This window comes from Podarcis gaigeae (assembly GCF_964106915.1).
Source record: "Podarcis gaigeae genome assembly, chromosome: 6".
NCBI lineage: Eukaryota > Metazoa > Chordata > Lepidosauria > Squamata > Lacertidae > Podarcis > Podarcis gaigeae.
In genome coordinates this window covers 89,756,152-89,782,512 of record NC_139682.1, presented here as the reverse complement: position 1 = coordinate 89,782,512, position 26,361 = coordinate 89,756,152, and the positions used below count along the sequence as shown (strand labels likewise).

The window sequence follows — 26,361 nt, the reverse complement described above, 5'->3', positions numbered from 1 at the left end:
AAAAACACAATACTTAATAATCAAGGAAACAAATTGATTGAAAGGTGGGTCTTGTTTTTCCATTTCTGGAATGAAAAAGTAAATGATTATATTTCCCCCTTTAATTTATTCATGGTATTATAGAGTTTTGGTTATATTGTCTCTCTCCCCTCTTCATATGTCATTTCCTTGTTGCTATTGTTGTTGTTTTTTCCTATTTTTCATTTATTTATTTTCTTGTCTTTTTTTCTTCTTGAATGAGAAGCAAAGCAGCTCAATGTATAATGGCTTTCATCCCACACTGTCACAACCTAGTATTGATAAAATTTATTTTTAAAAAAGAAAAACAAATAGGTATCCATGCCAAAACGAAGTGCAGCTCAAAACGGAGCTATGATTTCGTTCCCAAGTGTATATTCTGACGCTATGTCTGAGCCATATAATCCCAGTCAGGTGAGGAACAGAAAATGAGGGGCAGGGAGACAGTGAAGCCAAGCTAAACAGCAGATAGACAAAGCCATGACAGGAATGAGATTTGGAAAGAAGAAAAAGCTGGGAGACAGGAGCAGAACCCGACACAAGACCAAGAACGACGCTATGCAATCAGCAACTGCGCATGATATCCATTGCTGCACAATACCCACTTCCAACTGTACACCAAGTGTTTTTTAAAATCCCAATAATAGCATTTCATGAAGAAAGTTCTCGGGCAGGAATGGGAAACTGGATCTGCCCCTTGGGCCAGATCCTGACCACTCCCAGCCCCTGCAGGCCAGTGAGACCCCCGCCCACCACCTGAGAACCATCTGACGTGGAACTAAGTGTTTGCCTTTGTGGTTCAAAATCAAACTGCGCAAGCAAAGGAACAGAGGTCTTGAAGGTGCAGCCTTTTCTTAATTTGATTTGTAAAAATTTGTAAAACTAATAATCATATTAAAAAGCTTCTGAGCAAGCTAATACCTTGCTTTTTATCTACCATCCTAAAACCAATTGCAATTATTCTGAAACAAAAAGAAAACTTTACTTAATGTATTTTTTTTAAAGAAGTGGTATTTTTGTGCCTCTGTTCCAGCCAAACTTAGATAGATCCCCCTATAGACTGACTCTTCTTGTATCATCTGGGGGTGAGGAACATTCAAAAATACAACTTCCCACATGCCATCTGAAATGGTAAGCCTACACCACATGACTGCTTTGAACGCGTGTTTTTACTCTGGGTTCAAAGGTGCGGATCTCTTAAAATGGAGAGACTACAACGTTGCAATTTATTCTGCAAACTACTGTGTCGTCGCAGACATCGCTGTCTGTACATGATGGCCCCGATCCATTGCACAAGAGCAGCACACGGCTAAGCAGCAAAGCTATTGGAATCAGGCCTGTATCGGGAATCTGGCAGTAAAAGGGAAGGCACTGATATGTCTACAATATGTTGTCTTACTGCGCCCGAATATGAGTTTGAGACTCAGCACTGAGTTCTTGCAATGTGGCTTCCATGCTTCAGTTATTGGGGATGGGTGGATTAATTTCATAAGACTTTTCTGCTCGGAAACGTTTCAAGGCTATATGGATGAATTGGCATTTTCTTGTTGCTATTCTTATGTCAAACAATGTTCTGTAAAGCTACCCCTGGCCTGAAAGAATGAAGCATTTCAGAAAGTTTGAAACTTGTTTTGTTCTTGTAACCACATATTAGAAGAGGGCACATAGCATTACTAATACATAAGCAATAAGAGCAGCCAGAGAGTGTGGAGACTGCATTGTAAAATCCTATTAGATTGTCTAATTGAACAAAGTGTATTTTGCAATACAAATTCACAATACTGCCTTGTACTCAGTGTGGAAAACCACAAAAAAGCACAGTGGGATTTGGAAGAATTTGTGGATTCTGATGCAAACCCTCCAGTGTCAACTTAAGGATTTCAGCAAACAGACTAGAGAAACTGGAATCAAAATTTTGGACCCTAGAGAATTGAGATAAAGCTAACATTCCTGGCACGGCCAAGGAAACTGTATTCAAAGACCACACCAGAAAGATTTTTTTTTTTTTGTACATTTGTGCGTTTTACTGAATGAGAAAGCAGGCAGCCATGCAAATATGCGAGCAATCAACAAGGCAAATTCACAACGGTGAACCTCAGGTGGAGCTTATCTGTGCCACAAACTTATTTATGAATTTTATATCATTTATCATGGCTTCCCCTCAAAGAACCCTACTACTTATAAATTGGTGAGGTTGCTGAGAAAGATCACCTGCTTCTACCCCACAGAACATTTCCTTGGATTCCCTATAAAAAGGAAATTAATTAAAAACGAGAAAAAAGGCACATTGCACTACATCACTGCCTTTCCCGGGGAACGGAAATAAAAAAGTAGGGTGGAACACTACTTTGGGTTACCTTAAATATAACTTTGCAGATCTTTATAAACACAAGAGAGTATCTAGCAAGCCCTGGATGTTTTTATTTTGAATTTGCCCTACAGATGACAAACAAATAGAACTCTTACCTTGGAGAGTATGGAGAGATAAGTTGCATTTCTTTAGCCCAGGTTATTATAGGTGGCGGCAAACTTTTCACCTCACAGGGAAGTGTGACTTCTTCCCCTGCGGTCACTGAAATCTCTATTGGATTGTCCCGCGAAAATCCTTGCAGATCTCCAGGTCTGGACACTCTAGGTTTCACTGCAATAGAACATTCATATAATCAAAGCATAGCCAGGTATTCTGTTCCTGTATGTTTCGCCCTAGAAATCCCCTTTTACCCTTTCATTCCTATTTTGTTTTATTTGGCATCTGATATTATATTTCGTTCTGTTTTACTATCGCTGTTGTTATTGCACATGCATTCATCCAGGCACCAAAGCATATTACAGTGGTACCTCGGGTTACGTACTTAATTCGTTCCGGAGGTCCATACTTAACCTGAAACTGTTCTTAACCTGAAGCACCACTCTAGCTAATGGGGCCTCCTGCTGCCACGCCGCCGCCAGAGCACGATTTATGTTCTCATTCTGAAGCAAAGTTCTTAACCTGAAACACTATTTCTGGGTTAGCGAAGTCTGTAACCGGAAGCATATGTAACCTGAAGCTTATGTAACCCGAGGTACCACTGTATATACAGAAACATTTCACTTCAGCTTAATGTGTGCTGCATTCTGGATCCGCTGCATGCTCCACTCACAACTGCCAAAAATGCTTGTTGTCAAAACACTGGAACTGGAGGATAGAGGCAAAGGGATAATCACTATCCCGCTCCCTGCTGAATCCTAACCCAAGGCTGGATTTCAATTCAGGTCATCCAACAGTCTATCCTCTGGACTTCTCAAGCACCCCATGTGGGCATGAATATTCAGATGAGCATCTTGATAAATGCAGTAGTGAACTGCATAGTGCGGTGGACCTTTCCGTTCTCCTTTCCTTCCCTTTCTCCTTTCCCCTTTCCTTTCCTTGGCAATCACTCGTAGCCAAGTAAGATTGCCTCCCATAACCACGGTTTTAAAAGTGAGCCCATAAGTGACTGTGGAGGCCAATTCTGGATCCACACGTCCTTCCACAGTGGGGACGTAGGTTTCCAGGCAGTTGTTGATCACGGTGAGGGTTTGCCAAGTGTGCCTTCCTCTTAGCGCATTTCTCCATTTCGTCCTGAGTTTGAGCGTCTTCCAAGCCCATGGCACCTGTGGTAAAGGCTGTTCTCCAATTGGAGCGCTTGCAGGCCAGTGTTTCCCAGTTGTCGGTGTTTATATTATATATATTTTAGATTTGCCTTGAGAGAGTCTTTAAACCTCTTTTGTTGACCACCAGCATTACGCTTTCCATTTTTAAGTTCGGAATAGAATAGTTGCTTTGGAAGGCGATAATCAGGCATCTGCACAACATGAGCAGTCCAACGAAGTTGGTGTTGAAGAATCATTGCTTAGACACCAGGGATCTTTGCTTCTTCCGGTACACCGGCATTAGTTTGCCTGTCTTCCCAAGTGATGTGTCGTTGATGGAATCTTTCAAGGAGTTGGAGATGGCATTTATAAGTGGTCTACGTTTCGCAAGCATACAGCAAGGTTGGTAGTACAATAGCTTTGTAAACAAGCATTTTGGTTTCCCTGCGAATGTCCTGGTCCCCAAACACTCTGCACTTCAATTGCACTCACAGAGCTGCACTCACAGAGCTCAGGCGACGCTGGATTTTGGCATCAGTGTCGGCCCTTGTGGAAAGGTAACTGCCCAGGTAGGTGGAAGTACTCATCTGACAGCCAGTTGGTCACCTCACTGCTGCTTGCAGTAACCGGAACGGGTTACTTCCGGGTTTTGGTGATCGCACATGTGCAAAAGCACTAAATCGCGCTTTGTGCATGCACAGACGCGCCGAAGCGCGACCCACGCATGTGCAGACACAGCGCTGCAGGTTGCAAACAGTGCGGGTTGCAAACGTGCCTCCCACACGGATCACATTCGCAACCTGAGGTTCCACTGTAAACATAATCTGAATACGCAGGTTTTAGTATTTACTTACCATAGACAGTCAGTTGAACTTTGCGTGTTGCGTAGCCTGCCGCATTCGTTGCAGTGCAGATGTATTCCCCAGACTCCTCGCCTCCTGGAGAAACTACGTAGAGACTCCCATCAGACCCCACGGAAAATTTCAGATTGCTGGGAGAAATCACCTCTCCTTTCTGGGGAAGACAGGGAAAAGCCAATGGGATGAACTTAATCAGATGAAATATTGTAAGAATATCTCAGTATTCTTTACGGAAGAAGGTTTTTTTAAATGTTTCGTTTGACGCTGCCTTTACATTGAAATGGATAGTATGGCAACAATTATATCAACTTCCTGACTTGTGCAAACAACGCCAATTGTGTGAAATGATGCAGGCAGTGAAGCAAATGATGTAGCACTTAGTGGAGAATGAATTGCAGCAAAATGGAAATGGCGCTGACTGTGAAATACAGAATGAAAATCACTGCTCTTTTACAGCCCTACGTAAGAATAGCTATGCTGTCAGAACAATGATCCATCTAATTTCATAGCCTTGCTGAGTTAGCCTTCTCTGCTTGATTATTGGTGTGTGTGTGTATATATATATATATATATATATATATATATATATGCAGGTTTTGGTGTCCTCGGGTGTCTTCCCGTGTAAAAGTTGGGGTGTCTAGGCGACGTTTCGACGAGGTCTCACTCGTCATCTTCAGGCTGGTGCTTTCGGCTTCTTGTTACTGGAACAGAGCGGGATCTCAATGTTTGAGTTCCTATAAATACTGTAGAGGGGGTGTGGTGTCTAGCCTCCAATGTTCTGGGCAGAGAGGAAGTTCCCAGGCTAGTGTGCCTTTTCTTCTTTTGTTCCTTAATTACTTGAGAGATATCTCTCAAGTAATTAAGGAACAAAAGAAGAAAAGGCACACTAGCCTGGGAACTTCCTCTCTGCCCAGAACATTGGAGGCTAGACACCACACCCCCTCTACAGTATTTATAGGAACTCAAACATTGAGATCCCGCTCTGTTCCAGTAACAAGAAGCCGAAAGCACCAGCCTGAAGATGACGAGTGAGACCTCGTCGAAACGTCGCCTAGACACCCCAACTTTTACACGGGAAGACACCCGAGGACACCAAAACCTGCATTCCTGTACCCGTGAAAATCTACGAAAGCATATATATATATATATATACATTGTTTAGCTGATGTCCTTTAACTGTTTTATTGATTATTACATTAATTATTGCTTGCTGCCTCAGCTGTTGGAAGTTAATAATAATAATAATTTATTATTTATACCCTGCCCACCATCTGGCTGGCTTTCCCCAGCCACTCTGGGCAGCTTCCAACAAAACACTAAAATTCAATAACCTATTAAACATTAAAAGCTTCCTTAAATAGGGCTGCCTTCAGATGTCTTCTAAAAGTTTGGTAGTTATTTTTCTCTTTGACATCTGATGGGAGGGCGTTCCACAGGGTGGGTGCCACTACCGAGAAGGCCCTCTGCCTGGTTCCCTGTAACTTCACTTCATGCAGTGAGGGAACCACCAGAAGGCCCTCGACGCTGGACCTCAGTGTCCAGGCAGAACGATGGAGGTGGAGACACTCCTTCAGGTATACTGGACCAAGGCCGTTTAGTTAGGACGTAGATATTTTTAATGGAGGGGGGGACGTACAAAGGGACATTCACAAGCAGGTAGGATCATCAATATCCGTTCCATATGGACTGGCCCCTGAGGCTCTACTTCAAGCAGCTGAGTCTGTTTCAAGATGGATGGGTACCTGAAGAACCACATATTCCCATGCAACAGGCATAGGCAAACTCGGCCCTCCAGATGTTTTGGGACTACAACTCCCATCATCCCTAGCCAACAGGACCAGTGGTCAGGGATGATGGGAATTGTAGTCCCAAAACATCTGGAGGGCCGAGTTTGCCTATGCCTGCCATACAAGCTCACCCAACTTCAAAGGTCTTCATTGGAGGCCCTGCTCAAAATTCTACCAAAAGATAGAGCTTTGTTGGCTGTGGGGCTTCGACTGTGAAACACACACACAAACACACACCTCATCCATTCACTCAGTGCTTTCCTTTATGCTCTGTAGGCATCAATTAAAAACAGTACTGTTTACTCCATTACCTTGCAGACATGTTCTTATTTATAGTTAAGCTTTTGATGCATGCCTTTGAAGATGTCTACAAAGATGCTTTTATTGATTTATTTCACTGCTGTTTTAGCTACGTCGCTTTTATTCATTCTATAGACTTGTTGCAAGCCACCTCGGGAACTAAGACTGGAAGGCAGGATATAAATATTTTAAGTAACTAAGCCTATGTATTTATTGAACCCCTCTCAGAAGCCATTACTTGGTAGTTTTGGTAGACTAGTTAATGGGGCCAACTTGAATTAGTAAGGGTGAGGGGAAAGAAAGGCAAACCTTGCTTATTTCTTATGCTGGCTTGATGTTGGCTTGCTATTATTCTAGGATTTATTTATTTTTTTAAGATGGCATTTCCTTCTAGCAAGGAATGCTCTTGATATTTTGGCAATATGCATATTGAATGAATGAATGAAACTTTATTTGCATCAGCCATCGGCCAAAGCAACAAAAAGCATTGTGATATACACAGAACAAAATAAAAGTCGGTTATATAAAACACGTTCCAGTAGTACCTTAAAGACCAACTAAGTCAGTTCTTGGTATGAGCTTTCGTGTGCACGCACACTTCTTCAGATACCTGAAGAAGTGTGCGTGCACACGAAAGCTCATACCAAGAACTGACTTAGTTGGTCTTTAAGGTGCTACTGGAAGGAATTTTTTTTGTTTTGACTATGGCAGACCAACACGGCTACCTATCTGTAACTGTATATAAAACACGGTTTAGGATCCTGAATCAGCAGTCAAATAGTGGACCTTATTCTGATTGCCCTAGCTAGAAACCTTGCAACCTTTGCTGTCATCTGCTCCTCTTGATCTGCCAGGAGGAAAGACACTGTGGCAGTGGTTGGGCGACCCGGAATGGTCAATAAAAGAGGCGTAATAACCTCGTTCCTCAGGTCTTTGTAAAAAGTGTGCGCAAGGAGGGCGTGCGCCACTGAGTCGGTGCTGCCATCTCCGCAGGGACATAAGCGTTTTTCGTATGGAATCTGTTGGGATAGTCCCTCAAGTACAGCCGAGGGCGGTACATTCAGTCTTGCGAGGGTAAAGGCATGTCTATATTTTGGAATTGCCAGAGGGTCAAAGTGGAAGGATGGGAAATGGTCATACCATGGGCAAAATTTCCTTATTGTGGCCAAGTTGTTCTGACGCTCAGTATCATTTAGGCATTGGCAAATTAGACCGTTTGCTTTGCTATAACCCACGGTGAGTAGCTGTTGTGGGAATAAACCACAAGAGTGAAGTTTGGGGTTGACAATTTTCGACCAGGTACTCTTGTGACAGTCCTGTTGCACTAGGGATATTATTATCCTGCGTCAGATCCGTATTTCTACAGAGGGAAGACTGATTCATTGATTCATTCATTGCTACATGTTCAGCTAATTTTTCACTATAAACCACTCAAGACTTTGCAGTTACCTTGGACCAGACTATAGATGGCTTGGGTACTCCACTGGATTTGCAGGGCATTGTAACTGGGATGCCTTCTATGGTACTGAATATCTGCTGTCCATGCTGAATTATGGGTAGAACTGAAAAAAAGAAGAAGAAGAGTTTGGATTTGATATCCCGCTTTATCACTACCCTAGGGAGTCTCCAAGCGGCTAACATTCTCCTTTCCCTTCCTCCCCCACAACAAACACTCTGTGAGGTGAGTGGGGTTGAGAGACTTCAAAGACATGTGACTGGCCCAAGGTCACCCAGCAGCTGCAGGTGGAGGAGCGGGGAAGCGAACCCGGTTCCCCAGATTACGAGTCCACCGCTCTTAACCACTACACCACACTGGCTCTCACAAACACAAACACACACAGGCACTTTGCAATTCACTGCTCATTTTTAACATCATGTTTTCCTTTGCACGTATAAAAACTTACAACCTATCGAGAACACGTCTTGTGATTACATACTTAAGCCCCTCCTACATTACAGTTTAGGAGGTAGACATTATGGCAGGGAGCCAGCAGCTTCTCCATCCAATGTCCCCCCCCCCTCCTTTGCCAGCTCCTTTGCAGGTTTTAAGCTTTAAAAAAATCTCCTGTGTGGACATTGCAGCTGGGGAGGGATAGTATATCTGACTGAGACCCATGAAGCCCCCCACCCAACAATTAGGCTTGGGGAGGGAATATCCTTTTAAATTAGGTCCTTCAAATCTTTTTAAAGTGTAATTTAATTTTTGCAGACTTTTACCATCAACAGAGTACTTTTATAACATGGGCTTGTTAAAATGTACGATGGGTAAAAATAATGAAATGGTTCTGTGAACACACTTTAAAGCATAAGCTAGGCTAGATACCTCCAAAAAGAACAAGATTATTCATATAGCTCTTTCCTTAAACGTTTTTGCATTAACTGTAGAAAAAATTGTATTGCAAATGAAGAAGGTGAGAAAAAAGCCACTTGCCCAACTGCTCCCAGCGAATCTACATCTGGGGTGAGTTTGGAACATGTGGCTTCCTAACCCCTACCTATCTACACCAGGGTCTCCAGCTGTTTGTTTTTTTAAACTACAATTCCCATCATCCCTGACCACTGGTCCTGCTAGCTAAGGATCATGGGAGTTGTAGTCCAAAAAACAGCTGAAGAAAAAAGACCTCCAAGGGAAACCCTGATCTACACTAATTCAACAGCTGCATGCTGGGCACCCCATTATCATCTTAAAAAAGGGAAATGTTCCACATAAGCTGTGAAAAATCTGAATATTAAAATAGAGCATTGCTGCTTTACTGAAGTGAACAGTAAAACCAAGCATGCTCAGCAATCGCTTTCTGCCTTACCAGGTGGGCAAAGCTTGCTGCCTGGATAGGACGAATCTTTGATCAGTTAATCTGACTCCAAATCACATACCTAAAGAACAGACTTGCACATAGCACAAAACCATTGCTCTCCCATCCTCTCTGCCTCTTGCACTAGAAAGGGGATACTTTTGAGGAGATTAGTTTGACTTGCAATGAATCTTAGTTTGTCAAGTCATAACAACCAGGATTTCTTGTTTACAGCAAACAACAGAACATTTCCAAACACTCCCAACTTCAGATCATGGATAATGAAACTGGCTTTTTTTAACAGAGCTTGTTTTAAGCCAGGATTCCCAGTTCGTGGAACACAACAGGCCAACGTTCTTTGAAAGCAAACGGATCTCTGCCAAAATCCTCTAAGAGGCAAAATGATGCACATTTTTGTTGAGGTTACACTTACTCTCACAATTCTTCCTCTAAATCTCCATTCCCTTATACAGTGGTAAGGTAAAGGTACCCCTGCCCGTACGGGCCAGTCATGTCCGACTCTAGGGTTCTGCGCCCATCTCACTTAAGAGGCCGGGGGCCAGCGCTGTCCGCAGACACTTCCGGGTCACGTGGCCAGCGTGACGAAGCTGCATCTGGTGAGCCAGCGCAGCACACAGAAACGCCGTTTACCTTCCCGCTGGTAAGCGGTCCCTATTTATCTACTTGCACCCAGGGGTGCTTTTGAACCGCTAGGTTGGCAGGCGCTGGGACCGAGCAACGGGAGCGCACCCCGCCGCGGGGATTCAAACCGCCGACCTGACAATCGGCAAACCTCAGCGCCACCCGCGTCCCGCGCCACCCACGTCCCTATACAGTGGTACCTTGGGTTAACTACTTAATACATTCCAGAGGTCCATTCTTAACCTGAAACTGTTCTTAACCTGAAGCACCACTTTAGCTAATGGGGGCCTCCTGCTGCCGCCGCGCCGGTAGACCACGATTTCTGTTCTTATCCTGAAGCAAAGTTCTTAACCCGAGGGACTATTTCTGGGTTAGCGGAGTCTGTAACCTGAAGCGTATGTAATCTGAAGCATATGTAACCTGAAGTACCACTGTAAGTCTTTGATCATTTCAGTGGCTACCAGAGCCTTTACTTTCCTCAGTTCTTCTCGATGAGGAACATTAGTTCTTCACAATGTGATAAAACCTCACAGTGCTACTGAAGAGATAACCTTCGCTTGCAAAATGCAATAATTAATACGAACTTGCACAAGACCTTTTCTAAAGAGGAATAAAAGCTTAAAGCATGCCTCTCTCCGTTAACTGTGCATGGAAAAGAAGTTTCAGCTCATGAAGAATACAACAGCCACGACCTCACACAAAGTTGAAGCCACTGAGACACAGAAGGATTCTTACAAAACAAATCCTCTGTCTTGTCTTCTGCAAACAGGCATGTTCCTCCTGGTAGCATTAAAAAACGAGATACATAGTTCTTTTTCCAAATGTATAATTTCTACCAAATGCCAGCTCCCTCTGGATACCGCTTGTTTTTATCCATTATGTAGCCTCTTAGACAACATTTGGAGAACTCCCACTTACATCTCTGGTTTGTTCATAAAGCAAGCGAGTCTGCAAAAACCATCATTGCTTGAAAACATTTATGCAGTGAAAAAAAATATACTTTTTGGATGCCGTGTGGTGGTAGTGATGGTTCTTATATTGGTTCCTTAAAAAGGCATGACAGTTTTGTTCATATGCTCTGCTGCCCAGACCACCCTATAATTGGACCGTCTTTCAAATCTCCCAATAGATCTTGGCTGGGATCCGGAGATCCTCTTCCACAGGTCAAACAGCTGCTCTCCTTGCACAACCAAGTACACACAATGGATTCTAGGACAGGAAAATGCAAACTGCAAGAGATTGTCTCTTCTGTATTTGGGAGGCTTCTTTGTCTTATTAGCCTGAGTCATGAAGATTTACATATCTACATGTACATCAACATGAATGGTGAATTTTATTCCCCTTGTGATCCCCTGGAATCTGGCTGTTATCTTCAGAATACTACAGCAGGGTTCCTTAGCCATAGGTAAAGGTAAAGGGACCCCTGACTATTAGGTCCAGTCACGGATGACTGGGGTTGCGGCACTCATCTCGTTTATTGGCCGAGGGAGCCGGAGTACAGCTTCCGGGTCATGTGTTAGAAGCAGAGACAGCTTTTCACCCAAAACAGCAATTGCTTGAACACAGTGCTTTCCACAAAAGGGTGGGCTACAATTTTATATTGGGGGGGGGAGCAAAGTGGTACCTTTTCCCTCACTCCCAAACCTCTTGATTCCAAGATCACTCCCAAACCTCTTGATTTCTTTTGAGATCAATTCATTTGTCTCTTCATACAGTGGAAGAAAACAAGCAGAACTGAAAGCAGAGATGCAACTGAGGGAACGAAAGTCCAGAGTTGGGTAAAGGGGGGATTTTGCAAACAAAGAGGCGCCGAGCCCCTATTTTTATGCCGCTTACTAACACAACATTTAGAGAAGAGAGCATGCAAGCCCCCTTGACATTAATGGGTTCGGAAAAAGAAAATTACTAGGTGGGTTATGACGACCCATATATGTTTTTATGTGCAACGCAATTGTATGCTCAAAATTTTCTAGGGCATTAAAAGCCTAGGGAAACACTGGACATTTTTCTCACCAAAGACACTGACAGCAGTCGTTTTGTTGTTTGTCCCAGCCACGTTGCTTGCCATGCAGGTGTAATCTCCAGCATCCTGAGGCCGAACCCTTTCAAGGTGAAGACTCCCATCACTACGAACACTGATATAGGGATTCTGGACCACCTGGGAAGGGGAAATCAGACCAGATTTTATTCATCTTCTAGGTTTTAGCTTGGGAATAAATCCCAAGTTTTGTTTAAAAAATGGGAATAAAATCAAAATACTGCCCCAAAGCATCCTGAATTCCACGACACGGGCAGCGATTTTTGCATTACAGTGGTACCTCGGGTTACAGACGCTTCAGGTTACAAACTTCGTTAGCCAGGAAGTGGTTGCTCCAGGTTAAGAACATTGCCCCAGGATAAGAACGGAAATCACACGCCAGCGGCGCAGCGGCAGCAGGAAGCCCCATTAGCTAAAGCACGCCTCAGGTTAAGAACCGTTTTAGGTTAAGAAGGGACCTCTGGAACGAATTAAGTTCTTAACCCGAGGTACCACTGTCTTTTGATTTCACTAGTGATGGGGAGAACCAAAGGCAAGCTCCACTACTTGACTATCCTCTGAGATTTCAACCAAGCATTCCTCCCATACTTTCAAACGGATCCTTGCAACCATAAATGGTGTCCCTGAGTGTGGCCTGGAAAAAATGCATCATATTTTTTATTTGCTGCAATGGAGACAATAGCGAATGTCTCAAGTCACAGTGCAAGACCTCAAAGCGGGAGGGAAATGGAATTTCCAAGTCGTCCCCAGCAGACTTTATTCTCTCCAGCATTTTCAAATTCCTCCTAAATAGAATCCTCTGTGAGCTTTTCCCTTGGAGTGCAGAATTTGTCACCTACTTAGTAACTAGAGGAGGTTAAGTTCTGCCTTCCAAGGGGATTAACAGCTCTCTTTGAGAAACACGGAGGGGAGGGAGGGAAAAGCTATGCTGCAAGGACAAGACATGGGCATGGGAAACATATCAGCGACACATGCCAAAGAGAAGAACAGCGGCTGAAAATCCTGTACATAGCTATTCTTTGCAGTACTTCACTCTCAAGGGACACCAACAGCCTGTTACATAAAGGTAAAGGGACCCCTGACCATTAGGTCCAGTTGTGGCCGACTCTGGGGTTGCGGCGTTCATTTAGCTTTATTAGCCGAGGGAGCCGGCGTACAGCTTCCGGATCATTTGGCAAGCATGACTAAGCCGCTTCTGGCAAACCAGAGCAGCGCACGGATATGCCGTTTACCTTCCCGCCGGAGCGGTACCTATTGATCTACTTGCACTTTGACATGCTTTCGAACTGCTAGGTTGGCAGGAGCAGGGACCGAGCAACGGGAGCTCACCCCGTTGCGGGGATGCGAACCGCCGACCTTCTGATCGGCAAGTCCTAGGCTCTGTGGTTTAACCCACAGCGCCACCCGCGTCCCAGCCTGTTACATACACACATGTTATTATTATTATTATTATTATTATTATTATTATTATTAACACCCCACCCTTCCCAGTTCAGAAAACCAGGCTCAGGGCAGCTAACAACAAATTTAAAACACTTAATTGATGCAACAAAAAACAGCATAAAATACAGTATAAAATGTGAATAACAATAAATTCAGAATTCAAAAATCAATTTAGGGGGGAAATCCATCCAATAAACATTAGATGATCACCAGGGCTAGCTGGCTGAATTAGTCCTATTTGGGCCAGCAAAGAGACCAGGGAAGAATTAGCTGTGGGATCTCAGAGCGGGTAATCTTCATAAGAAGGGGAGAGGGAGGGAAGGAAGGGGAATAAAAGATCAGGCTAAGTTCAAATTGAAAGCCAGGCGGAATAGCTCTGTGTTACAGGCCCTGCGGAAGGAAGTTAAATCCTGCCAAGAGCATAGTTTACACAACTCTTTCATTGCACGTGGATGCAGTTTAACAACTCCATCAAACCAGGCCATGCTGCAGTTGGGTACCCAAACCTATTTCAGGCCTTTTAGGTGTATTTTCCTTTCAACATATTCCTTCTACATCCTCCGGTGTAGCAAAAGGTATTCGCCGGAGCCACACTTCTTACCTCGTACGCCAGAGGAAGGATGGAGGGTCCTTCTTCCTCTTTAAAGAGGAACCAAGAAATCAAGCTTGCTAATTCTTGCTCTAGTCTGATCTAATCTCACCTGTGCTTTCTGCACAGCTAAATTTTGACTGCCATTCCCCAGTGCTACTATCCTTCCCCCCCCCCCCCCGCTTGTCACTGGGCTTTCTGATCCCAGATCTCTGTAGTCCACTCACTGTGTGTGTGTGTGTGTGTGTGTGTGTGTGTGTGTATGAGAGAGAGAGAGAGAGAGAGAGAGAGAGAGAGAGAGAGAGAAACTCTGACAAATATGGACATTTTCTACAGGAGAGCTCCTGAGGTTTCCCCTCCATCCTTCCTGCTGTCTCCACTAAACCCAACTTTGTCATCCTTTTTGCTGCCACCCCTCCTAGCTGAACTTCTCTGCTGTTTATGCAGCTGTGGGGAATGACTGATGTCTGTCTTCCACTCCACTGGTTCCAGCCTGCCCATGTGTACTTTGTTATAAGAAAACCTGCTCCCTTTCCCTTATGTGGTACTCCGGAGTCTTTAAGTGGGTTCCCTATCGGTAAGAGAAAACAACAGAGGCCAACCAGGGTATATTGAGAAGCAAAGCGGCCTGATCTTTATGCAAGGAACTGTTGCAACAGGGTCTCCATTCGCTGCACGCAGGAGGGAGGGAAACCCAGAACAATGGTGCACAAGTCCTTATAGATTCTTGAAATTGCCCATCCTGTAGCCCAAGACCAACCCCCAAAACATCATACATACATCACAGAAGGAGCTGGTCTACAGCAGAAATGCTGCCTGCCAGAATACCTGATAATGGTCACTGGTTGCATTACCTGGGCAGCCTGACCATTCTTTAAAGGTAAAAGGTAAAAGGTAAAGGTACCCCTGCCCGTACGGGCCAGTCTTGACAGACTCTGGGGTTGTGCGCCCATCTCACTCAAGAGGCCAGGGGCCAGCGCTGTCCGGAGACACTTCCGGGTCACGTGGCCAGCGTGACATCGCTGCTCTGGCGAGCCAGAGCCGCACACGGAAACGCCGTTTACCTTCCCGCTGGTAAGCGGTCCCTATTTATCTACTTGCACCCGGAGGTGCTTTCGAACTGCTAGGTTGGCAGGCGCTGGGACCGAGCAGCGGGAGCGCACCCCGCCGCAGGGATTCGAACCGCCGACCTTTCGATCGGCAAGTCCTAGGCGCTGAGGCTTTAACCCACAGCGCCACCTGCGTTCCAGACCATTCTTTAGTGATGGTTAATACTTTAGTTCCTGAATCCAGCTCATAGGCTCACCCTATTCATACACAAATACGCCCTGAAGACAGGATTTGCAAGCAAAAAGACAATGGGAAGGTTTTCCCCATTTGCCTCCCTTACTGCAGAGGAATATTTGAGGTCATTGGGAGAGTCAAAATGGCTTCAGGATTGCTCTCATACTATTTCAGACACATGGTTCATATATTTAGATACGTGTGCATTTATGAATATTTATTCTATATTTGAGACCTTAAAATTCTTATAACGACTTCTGCCTGGGATGGCTGAACAGTGGAGACAGGTACCAACTGAGCCTCACCTCCCACAAACGTTTTTTCCCCTTTACATCTGAAAATCACAATTGAATCCTATCTTCCCCCTTGGCCACCATCTGCTCTAGTTGCTCAAGGAAGCAATTCTGGAGGCATCCCATTGCATCCTTGCAAAGAGCCCTGTGTGGGCGGGTTGGGCTGTGTGACAGCAATTACATTCGAATGATAATATTTCACTGACAGTGTTAAAGAGTTTTGGGTGTTAAGCTGTGTGCCAGACTCCTCTAATCCCTGGATCCAGCAAGTGTTAAAATCTTGGTGAAGTGTAAGGACAAAAAAAGAAAATGAAAAAAGAAGAAGGGGCTACGTAGGAGATGGCAAAATCGCAGATAGTAAGAAGGATAAAAGCCAGAATTTTTAGTTGGAAGTGGCAGGGATGTGAGTTAGGGGTAAAGCAGCAAGCTGGAGAGAGAATCAGAGCAGTGTTTGAGAGCTATGTTTTATTTCTGCTTGAATCCAAAGCTGTGGCTATGGGAGAAACAAGACCCACTTGGGGTGTTGATGCTGTGAGCCCCTCCACCGAAGGCTCAGGTTGTATATAAGTGTAAATAACCCATACAGAATAAGGACACCACAGTCTCCACTGTGACTCATTCCCAAAAGGAAACACAAAAAAGGTAAAAGGTAAAGGACCCCTGGATGGTTAAGTCCAGTCAAAGGCGAATATCAGGTTGCAGCCCTTATCTCGCTTTCAGGCTGAAGGAACTGGCGTTTGTCCACAGACAGCATTCCGGGTCATGTGCCATAATCACTAAACTGCTTCTGGCGCAATGGGACACAGTGACAGAAACTAGAGCGCACAGAAACGCCGTTTACCTTCCCGCTGCAGCGGTACCTATTTATCTACTTGCACTGGTATGCTTTCAAACTGCTAGGTTGGCAGGAGCTGGGACAGAGCAACGGGAGCTCACTCCGTCACAGGGATTTGAACTGCTGACCTTCTGATCTGCAAGCCCAAGAGGCTCAGTGGTTTAGACCACAGCGCCACCCGTATTGCATATACAATGTTGTATATATGTGTAAAAAGGTAAAGGTAAAGGTACCCCTGCCCGTACGGGCCAGTCTTCACAGACTCTGGGGTTGTGCGCCCATCTCACTTAAGAGGCCTGGGGCCAGCGCTGTCCGGAGACACTTCCGGGTCACGTGGCCAGCGTGACATCGCTGCTCTGGCGAGCCAGAGCCGCACACGGAAACGCCGTTTACCTTCCCGCTGGTAAGCGGTCCCTATTTATCTACTTGCACCCGGAGGTGCTTTCGAACTGCTAGGTTGGCAGGCGCTGGGACCGAGCAGCGGGAGCGCACCCCGCCGCAGGGATTCGAACCGCCGACCTTTCGATCGGCAAGTCCTAGGCGCTGAGGCTTTAACCCACAGCGCCACCTGCGTCCCAACCATCTGTTAAACCATGATGCAAATCATCTGAACTCTTCCAGCGACTTTTCTAGCTGGTTGCAGAAATGAAGTTGCCGTAGTTCGCAATCTGCTATAATTTTATGCCTTTTGAGATAGTCCCTCTGCCCCAGTAAGCAAAAGACTGGTAATAAAAGAAGCTCTTACCGCCATACTATTTTTAATCCACTTTCGCTCTGGGATAGGGTTGCCTGCCAACAGCACACATGACAGAGTAAGCTGCTGGCCTTCGATAACATTAGTTGCTGCTGGGCTCATTCCAATTAGAGGTGCAACTGTACCAAAGATTTAAAACAGAAACAATAATTGTGCACATTCCCATGAAAACGCAAGAAGAATGCTCTGCCACAGACGGGGCAGGAATCCCAACAGTGTTTTAAGAAGAATCCTGGTCTATAGCACTTATCTCAAAATTAGTTAATTTTAAGAAGAACTATTCTGAATCACAAACAAATCAAAACTTTTATTATTATGTTTGTTATATATTGGAATAACAAATTCCAAGATAAGGTTGGCAGTAATGTGTTATCTTCCATTTTTATTCCATATTGTAAGACGCCTCACGATCCTCAGTTAGTAGGCAGGACATAAATACTACACACACACACACATGCATTTTTAATGTAATGTAATGTAATGCCACGGTTTATTAAACCATTGTTTATTTGATAGTCTGGCTTGTTACCTACAAACAAACCACACTTACAAGCTCTGATTGGTGACCGGTATTTAAACCACGGCTTACGTTACCCAAAGCTTAGCACTGCATGCGAACCTAGCCTATATGTAGAAGGCCCAGGAGGAAAATATTATTCTGTTTTGGATACAGTAAGAGAGTTGGACTGAAGTCAGGTAAACCAACCATAACAAATCCCCTATTTTCAGTTAATTACCAAGTCCGGTGACAGTAAGTGTAGCTGGCCGTGAGACAATCTTCCCGAACTGGTTTTCAGCTTCACAGATGTAGGTCCCCTCATCACTGACCCACAAATCTAGAATTATATGAAAGGTTTTAAAAAACAAAAAACAGAATTAGCACTTAACTTTAACTTTCCAGGAAAAACCCAATGTGTTCATATACAAACGTAAGTAAGTGCAAATGTATCATAAGTATTGTATTGCCCCATCATCCACAACATAGACTTAGGAGACCAAGCTTTGGGATTAAGGTTATATTTATTAAAAATGTAACAGGATGGTGGAACTCTAAATTAACCAAACAGGAGTCAGCAACCTTTTTCAGCCGGGGGCCAGCCCACCGTCCCTCAGACCATGTGGTGGGCCAGACTATTGGGGGGGGGGAAATGAACGAATTCCTATGCCCCACAAATAACCCAGAGATGCATTTCAAATAAAAGCACACACTCTACTCATGTCAAAACATCAAGCAGGCCCCACAAATCACCCAGAGATGCATTTGAAAGAAAAGCACACATTCTACTCCTGTAAAAACACCAGGCAGGCCCCACAAATAACCCAGAAATGCATTTTAAATAAAAGGACACGTTCTACTCATGTAAAAACACACTGATTCCCAGACCATCCGTGGGCCGGATTTAGAAGGCGATTGGGCCAGATCTGGCCCCTGGCCTTAGGTTGCCTACCCCTGAACCAAAGCAACCAAATTCAAGAGTACAGACAACTGAGGATTTATTTTTTTTCTAACTCTGGTTAGGGAACTATCCCTTCAGTCACCTGGGCAGTCTGTGTGTCTCCAGAAAAGAGGTGAGAGGAAACGACTCCCTCCTTTTTAGATGAGCCTTGGATATAAACCCATCACATGCATTGTGACACCCCCAAGTCCCCCCCCCCAAAAAAAAACACATAAAGCACTGACAGATCCCTGAAGGGTGCCCTTAACCCAATAATGCCTCATTATGTCTATAGTTTTTTCTCCCTCACTTCCTCACCTGCCCAGACTCAATGCTCCACAAGGGAACCCTATCCCTCCCACAGTGGGATGCCAAGAAGCAGATAAACAAGAAGAGTTCTTACCAAGTAGTTTATTCAATATTCACAGAGGAATATTCACAAAGGAATGCGGTCTCTCTTAGATAATGGCGTTGCTTCAAGAAAAGTCCCACCCCCTCAGTCCCTCCTGTTCTACAACAGCCTTGTGTCACTTGATCTGTGCTTTCTGCCTCTGAGCTTTCTGTTCTACTGCTCTCAATGCACGCCTGGTCCAGGAGGGGGATCTGGTAAGCTTTCCAAAGAGAGTGAATCTGTCAGGTGTCTCTCCCCTGGTGCTTCTTATTCTTCCTCCTGCTCCCCCCCCCCCAATATTTCCCAGCTTCTGCCCTCTGCGGCTCTGAACTATGACATTCTGCAAACCACTGTTCTAAATCTATAGTTTCCCTCTTCTCCGGGAAGTGCAGAAGAAGAAGAAGAAGAAAGAAGAAGAAGAAGAAGAAGAAGAAGAAGAAGAAGAAGAAGAAGAAGAAGAAGAAGAGTAGTTTGGATTTGATATCCCGCTTTATCACTACCCGAAGGAGTCTCCAAGCGGCTAACACTCTCCTTTTCCCTTCCTCCCCCACAACAAACACTCTGTGAGTGGGGCTGAGAGACTTCAAAGAAGTGTGACTGGCCCAAGGTCACCCAGCAGCTGCATGTGGAGGAGCGGGGAAGCGAACCCGCTTCACCAGATTACGAGTCCACCGCTCTTAACCACTACACCACAGTGGCTCTGGAGGAGGGGGGGACAGTCTCCACAATTCCTCTTCAGTCCAGTCCCTGACAGCCATTCCTCCAAGTGCCAACCTAATTAGTCCCAGTGGGGAAACGAGGGGATTCCATCCACCCACCCAAATTCTACTCAGCCCCTTCAAACAGCAACTACCGTATTTTCCCGTGTATAAGATGAGGGTTTTTTTTTATTATGAGTAAATGTTAAAAATTGGGGTTCGTCTTATACATGGATAGTGCAGAGGGGGGGCGGGCGATTGGGGGCAGCCGCGAGCAGGAGATTGTGAGCGGCAATTGGGCGGGTGATTGGTGGCTGTGGCAAGGCCTGCTGGCTATTGGCTGGTACTGCATCTATAGGGCTTGTGATTGGCAGCTGCTTGTGGCAAGCGGGCAGATGGTCAATGACTTTGGTGACACGTGCGATTAGCAGTGGCGGTCAGGCGTGTGAGCGATTGTTGACAATTCCCCCCCACCAAAAAAACTCAACAACTCTGGGCAATCTCCCCCCATTTCCTTAATTTGGAGTCCCCCCAAATAGGGGTTGTCTTATACACGGAAAAATACGGTAGTTAAATCCCACACGCCACAAAAGAGGTGTAGGTTGCCACGAAACAGCGAAGGCCACTGGACACTGCTTGGGCAGTATTTATTTCTACAGGTACGCAAGGGTATTCAGTACCTGCACCTTTTAAAAAATAATACAGGTTACAGACTCCGCTAACCCAGAAATAGTACCTCGGGTTAAGAACTTTGCTTCAGGATGAGAACAGAAAGCGCGCGGCGGCACGGCAGCAGTGGGAGGCCCCATTAGCTAAAGCGGTGCTTCAGGTTAAGAACAGTTTCAGGTTAAGAACAGACCTCTGGAACGAATTAAGTACTTAACCTGAGGTACCACTGTACATGGATAAATAATATGAGATGGCATTCTTGATGAGGTCAATATCGCCCTGACACTGTGACCAAGCCCACCATAAACTGCTGTGTGGACACGCCATGTGAAAGCACTCTACCTTAAATAATGATTTACGTATTATGCACTATTTTTTTCTTTGCCTTTTACACATACAGGTATATGTATATACAGGTCTACCTACTGTTAAAAGAAAGTCCGCCTGTTCTGAGTTGACTGATGGAACTAACTGCAAGATGCCTAGAGAAAAGCGGGGCGCCGTCCAGTCGTTGCCACTTCACCTTTGGTTCCGGGTACCCATGAACATAGCAAGCCAATGTCACATTTGAGCCAATATCCACAGATTCATCACTGGGCTCTTGTGTGAAAACTGGGGGAGCTGCGAAAGGGGATATACAGGGAAATAAACATCAGAGAATCAGTAGCGGTCGTATAGCTTCGGTATTTATTTTGAAATGACAGCTGAGTGACCCAAGCACTCCACTTTGATATCTCGTAACGTGCGACAGCTGGGCCATTCAGTGGGATCCTATGAATGAGACATTACTGGACAGGAAAGACCCTGATTCAAAACCATGCTTGGTCATGAACTTGTTGGGTAGTCCTGACTAGCTCTCGGGTCAAATCCCCCTATAGGTTAGCAGGGTCAACAGAGCAGCAGAGAGGACAAGCATTTTAACTAAAGTACCGTATTTTTCGCTCTATAGGACACACCGGACCATAGGAGGGGGAGAACAGGGGGGAAAAAATTCTCCCCCTCTCTGCTCAGCGCCCCAAGAAACGGAGCCCCTTCCATTTCTCCTCCTGCTTCGCTGAAGGGGCGCTGTGCAGAGAGGGAAAACTGTGCAGCGCCTCTCCAGCGAAGCGAAGCCTGGAGAGCAAGAGGGATCGGTGTGCACCGACCCCTCTCGCTCTCCAGGCTTCAGGCGGCTATCCACAAGCCTTCGGAGCGCAGCGGGAACTCCTGCTGCACTCTGAAGGCTTGCGGATAGCTGCCTGAAGCCCCCAGAGTGCAGCGGGCGTTCACGCTGCGCTCCCGGGGCTTCAGGCTTCAGCCGGCCATCCGCAAGTCTTCGGAGCGCGGCAGGAACTCCTGCTGCAGTCTGAAGGCTTGCAGATAGCTGCCTGAAGGCTTGCAGATAGCTGCTTCAGCGAAAGCAATGCAAAGTCTCCAGAGCGTGGGGGGAGCTCTCCCTCTGCGCTTCGGAAGTTTGCGTTGCTATCGCTGAAGCCAAGGAGCCTGCATTCATTCCATAGGGCGCACACACATTTCCCCTTCATTTTTGGAGGGGGGAAAGTGCGTCCTATAGAGCGGAAAATACGGTACTTTTTGCATGCTTGAAGTACTGCATGAAACTGCACCTGATGTGATTGCGATGACAGGCAACTGGCAGCTGAATTGCTCCAACCACCTGTCAAATTTGGACCATAAAGCTGGTCCTGATTAGGATCTGTCCTGTGGAGCCAAAAATGTCCCACACTCGTGGTATAAATGATAGTATGTCATATTAATAAACTTAGAAACTAGAAGCCACCACCCACCCAAGATTGGAAAACCCCATTCCACTCGCACACATATCTCATTGGGCCCCAAACAATGTGAATGATACTAATCAACAATACGCATGAGTTTATTTTAGATCATCTTGCACAGTTTGAATGTGTCTATTCTGAAGCCATTATGCTTACAGCCAACATCCAGGGTTATTTTGCCAGATGCGCTTCCTGCAATATTGGTTGCGACACACATATAGTCGCCAGCATCCAAGTCCTGCGTTTCCTGAATCTTCAGGACTCCCCGGTGGAAGTCAATAAGAAGAAAGTCGGAAGCCCTCAACTCTAAATCGCCTAGATCCAGGCAAAAAGGAAGAAGAGCAGGAAGTTAAAAACCTAGACTTGTTTATTCAATAAGTCAAAACAGCTTTTTCATTTCTTTTTGAAACAGCAAAATGTCACTGATTCACTGCAAACATCCAAATGAATATAATGGTGAGAACATAGAACAGAACAAGGAGTTTTGTGCCACTGAAGTACTATTTGATGCAACTGTAGTTCTCTTAACGTTTACTACAACATTTACAACTTTCGAATTTGGGTCCGTCCCCATAAGCAGCTGGAGTGGCAATTTCATTAGATTCGCTTCTGGCCCTCAATTCATGACACACTTCATTCACAGTAAGATGTCCTATCCATGTTAGCAAGTCTGTGATATCCATTTCAAGCTGTCCTGAAGTGCTACAGTTTTACCTCATGGGGAAAATTAGTTGCACAATCAGATAACAAAACTGGATATAGGAATATCACAAGGTTGGCGAAAGTACAGAAATACCCTAACTCAAGAAGAAGAGGAGGAAGAAGAGGAAGAGGAAGAGGAAGAGGAAGAGGAAGAGGAAGAAGAAGAAGAAGAAGAAGAAGAAGAAGAAGAAGAAGAAGAATTTATTATTCATTATTTATACCCCGCCCATCTGTCTGGGTTTCTCCAGCCACTCTGGGTTTATCCAGCCACTCTGGGCGGCTCCCAACATAATTTTAAAAACATGATAAAATATCAAACATTAAAAACTTCCCTAAACCAGGATGCCTTCAGATGTCTTCTAAAAGTCAGATAGTTGTTTATTTCCTTGACATCTGAAAGGAGGGCATTCCACAGGGCAGATGTTACTACCGAAATCGCCCTCTGCCTGTGTAATGGGAAAAGGGGGCTGCTCGTGCGTAAGCGTTTAAGTCCTCCAAGCTTTACCATCAGTTCCTAAACTTTCCCAGTCCGAGGAGCCATGGGTGCGTGGCTACCTCAATCGCTGGCAGAATCCGTCAGTGGGCGTTTCCGGAATTTACGCCAACATAAGAGTTCCTTGACGGACACTCTCCTTCTGGATTCTCTGCGTGACAGTTTCCTCCGCGGAGTGGGCGTCCCCAGCGGAGGTCCTGAGCCCTCCCCGCTGTTCTCACTGGAAACATCTTGGAGCCCTTCCTCCGATTGAGTTTCTGCAGGAACTCTCCCTCTCCCCCTACTGGTTCCTTCCTCCGCATCCGAAGCTCTCCTAGCCTCCTTGAGCCCTTCCACCACCTGACTCTCCGATGGCAGTTCCCTGACAGCCTGGTTCCCCGTAACCTCACTTCTCAAAGTGAGGGAACCACCAAAAGGCCCTTGGAGCCGGACATCAGTGTCTGGGCTGGGCGATGGGGGTGGAGACGCTCCTTCAGATATACTTATTTTAAAGAAGCTAGGCCAAACAAGATCACTTAGGGAGAAGTACCTTTAAACCATTTAACCTGTGGAGGTGGGACTCCTGTACTTTTGCATTCCATTACAGTGGTGTCTCCAAGAGCAATTAGCAGTTCACTTTGGACTACCGTCAGTTTAGGAACTTCTGCAAGGGAACAAGATGAGAGACACTAAAACATGAAACTATTTGTCAACTTCTTTGGCAAACGGGGCAATATATCATAATGTCTAGACAATATATCAAACTGAGGGAGGGTGTACTGTCTCAAATATGATACTAAACTATTTCATAATAATTATACACTGGATGAAGTTGCCTTTTTTCTTTTTCTTTTTTGTCCACACATTCCACTTATTTGGCAGTAGAATCTAACCTGAATCCAAAATGTTTAATGGATTCTTATATGTGTGTGTTCACAAAGGAATGAATGGCCAGGAGCAATGGCTCAGTAAACAATACAGGAGGTTGCAGTTCTGACCCATGGTATCTCTAGCTGTTGTTTAAAAGAGTTCTCAGGTAACCAAATTGGGAAAGACCTCAGTCTTGAAGAGACATTGGCGCTCAAAATGAACAATAGGAGACCAGTAATCTGACTCCATATGGGCTTATTTTTATGTTCAATTATTCACAAACCTATCTTCAACATTCACACACTTTCAACTTTCTGATTAATTGTGATTAGCAACTATTAAAGAAAGTGTGGGATGTAACCCACTGGGAGCAGTCAAGTACAACATTCCTTGTTTTGCTAGAGTGGACATGCAAGGGAATGTTTGGTCCAGCCAGTCGAAACTTCCTGTTCCTCCTGGCCTGGAGCATCCTTCCTTGCATGTGACTAGTGGGTGGGCGTGACCTTCCCAGACCTGGTAAAAGGCCAAGTCACGCTGCTACACTCTCTCTCTCTCTCTCTCTCTCTCTCTCTCTCTTTTGACCTTTCTGTTCGTCCTGCCTGCTTCATGCATCACCTGGACTGTACCGCTGGCTGCCATAGCAGTTCCCCAGGTCATCTCCCAAACAGGGTAAACCTGTTTGTACATGTTTGTAACTTTAAGTCTAAAGTTCAGGCATCACACTGTGTTCTGCCTGATCATACGTAAAACTACTTTTTGTTACTTATGAATAAGACTGTGGAGTCTTTCTTCTTTTAGGAGGGATTCAAAAGGGGTCTTATCAGGAATACAGTGGTACCTCAGGTTACATACGCTTCAGGTTACACACTCCACTAACCCAGAAATAATGCTTCAGGTTAAGAACTTTGCTTCAGGATAAGAACAGAAATCGGGCTCTGGCAGTGGCAGCGGCAGGAGACCCCATTAGCTAAAGTGGTGCTTCAGATTAAGAACAGTTTCAGGCTGAGAACGGACCTCTGGAACGAACTAAGTACTTAACCTGAGGTACCACTGTATTAGAATATATCTCAATGTGGACATGCTAGATTAATTGCTTACTGTCTTAAGAAACTCGCACGAGTTTGCGACTGGCTTTCTGCTGCGTAAGAAGGTGAATGTACTCTGCTAAATGAAGAAAATTGCCAGCGCAAGTTAGGAAGGATATTAACAAACAATATATCCTCTCCTGCCACCCTCAACATTCCCACAGAAAGCAGCCAACTACATTTTGTTTCTTCTGATACTTGCCAATGTAAGTCAGGATAGACGTCTCTTTGGCTGTTCCAGCAGCATTACTAGCCAAACAGCCATACAGTCCTGCGTCTTTGTGGATTGCCTTTTTTATAGTTAAGGTGCCTTCAGGATTTAACCTATACCTGCGGGAGGAAAAAAGCATCCACAGAAACTGGAAGTGACTATGACAACTGTGATATTACAAAAGTTAAAACATCGGGGCATCATGGCAAGAGGGGACTTCCACAGATGTTCTATGGGTAAAGAACATGTGTCCCCCACATTCTCATTCCAAATATGATTACTTTTATAATAGGCCACTTCAGAAAATATAAAAACATTCTGGAGGGGAAGCTAAGCGTATTTGCTATTTACCGGTAGTTAACTACCATCACCATTATTTCACAGCTAACAAAAGAAAACATTGACTCCACAAGGAGCCTCTGAATCTGTCGCTTGTATCCTTTTTGCCCAGGCCTCAGAAAACACCAGAACAGGACCTATTTCAACAGCACTCTATCACCTGGTAGCCTACTGTACACAGACAAAAAAGAAAAACAACACTTCTATTAACATGGGGATAATTTAAACTGCTTACCTGTCTTTGGAAAATCCCCATAAAGGTAAAGGGACCCCTGACCATTAGGTCCAGTCGTGACCGACTCTGGGGTTGCAGCGCTCATCTCGCTTTATTGGCCAAGGGAGCCAGCGTACAGCTTCCGGGTCATGTGGCCAGCATGACCAAGCTGCTTCTGGTGAACCAGAGCAGCGCACGGAAACGCCGTTTACCTTGTCATTACCTTGCACTTTGACGTGTTTTCGAACTGCT

At 45.1% G+C, this 26,361-nt stretch overlaps 1 protein-coding gene across 1 annotated transcript in view; it reads right to left on the bottom strand.

Moving 5' to 3' along the window:
• The window catches only part of HMCN1 (hemicentin 1), a 302,952-nt gene that overhangs the window by 171,404 nt on the left and 105,187 nt on the right, over positions 1–26,361 (bottom strand). The window contains exons 13-22 of the mRNA XM_083743631.1: positions 25,548–25,675; positions 23,941–24,054; positions 22,373–22,531; positions 20,868–21,062; positions 17,985–18,083; positions 17,239–17,366; positions 12,025–12,169; positions 8,027–8,139; positions 4,485–4,644; positions 2,485–2,659 (exon numbers count right to left, since the gene is read on the bottom strand). Coding sequence (XP_083599757.1) covers positions 2,485–2,659; positions 4,485–4,644; positions 8,027–8,139; positions 12,025–12,169; positions 17,239–17,366; positions 17,985–18,083; positions 20,868–21,062; positions 22,373–22,531; positions 23,941–24,054; positions 25,548–25,675 — 1,416 coding nt within the window. The remainder of the gene's footprint in view (positions 1–2,484; positions 2,660–4,484; positions 4,645–8,026; positions 8,140–12,024; positions 12,170–17,238; positions 17,367–17,984; positions 18,084–20,867; positions 21,063–22,372; positions 22,532–23,940; positions 24,055–25,547; positions 25,676–26,361) is intronic.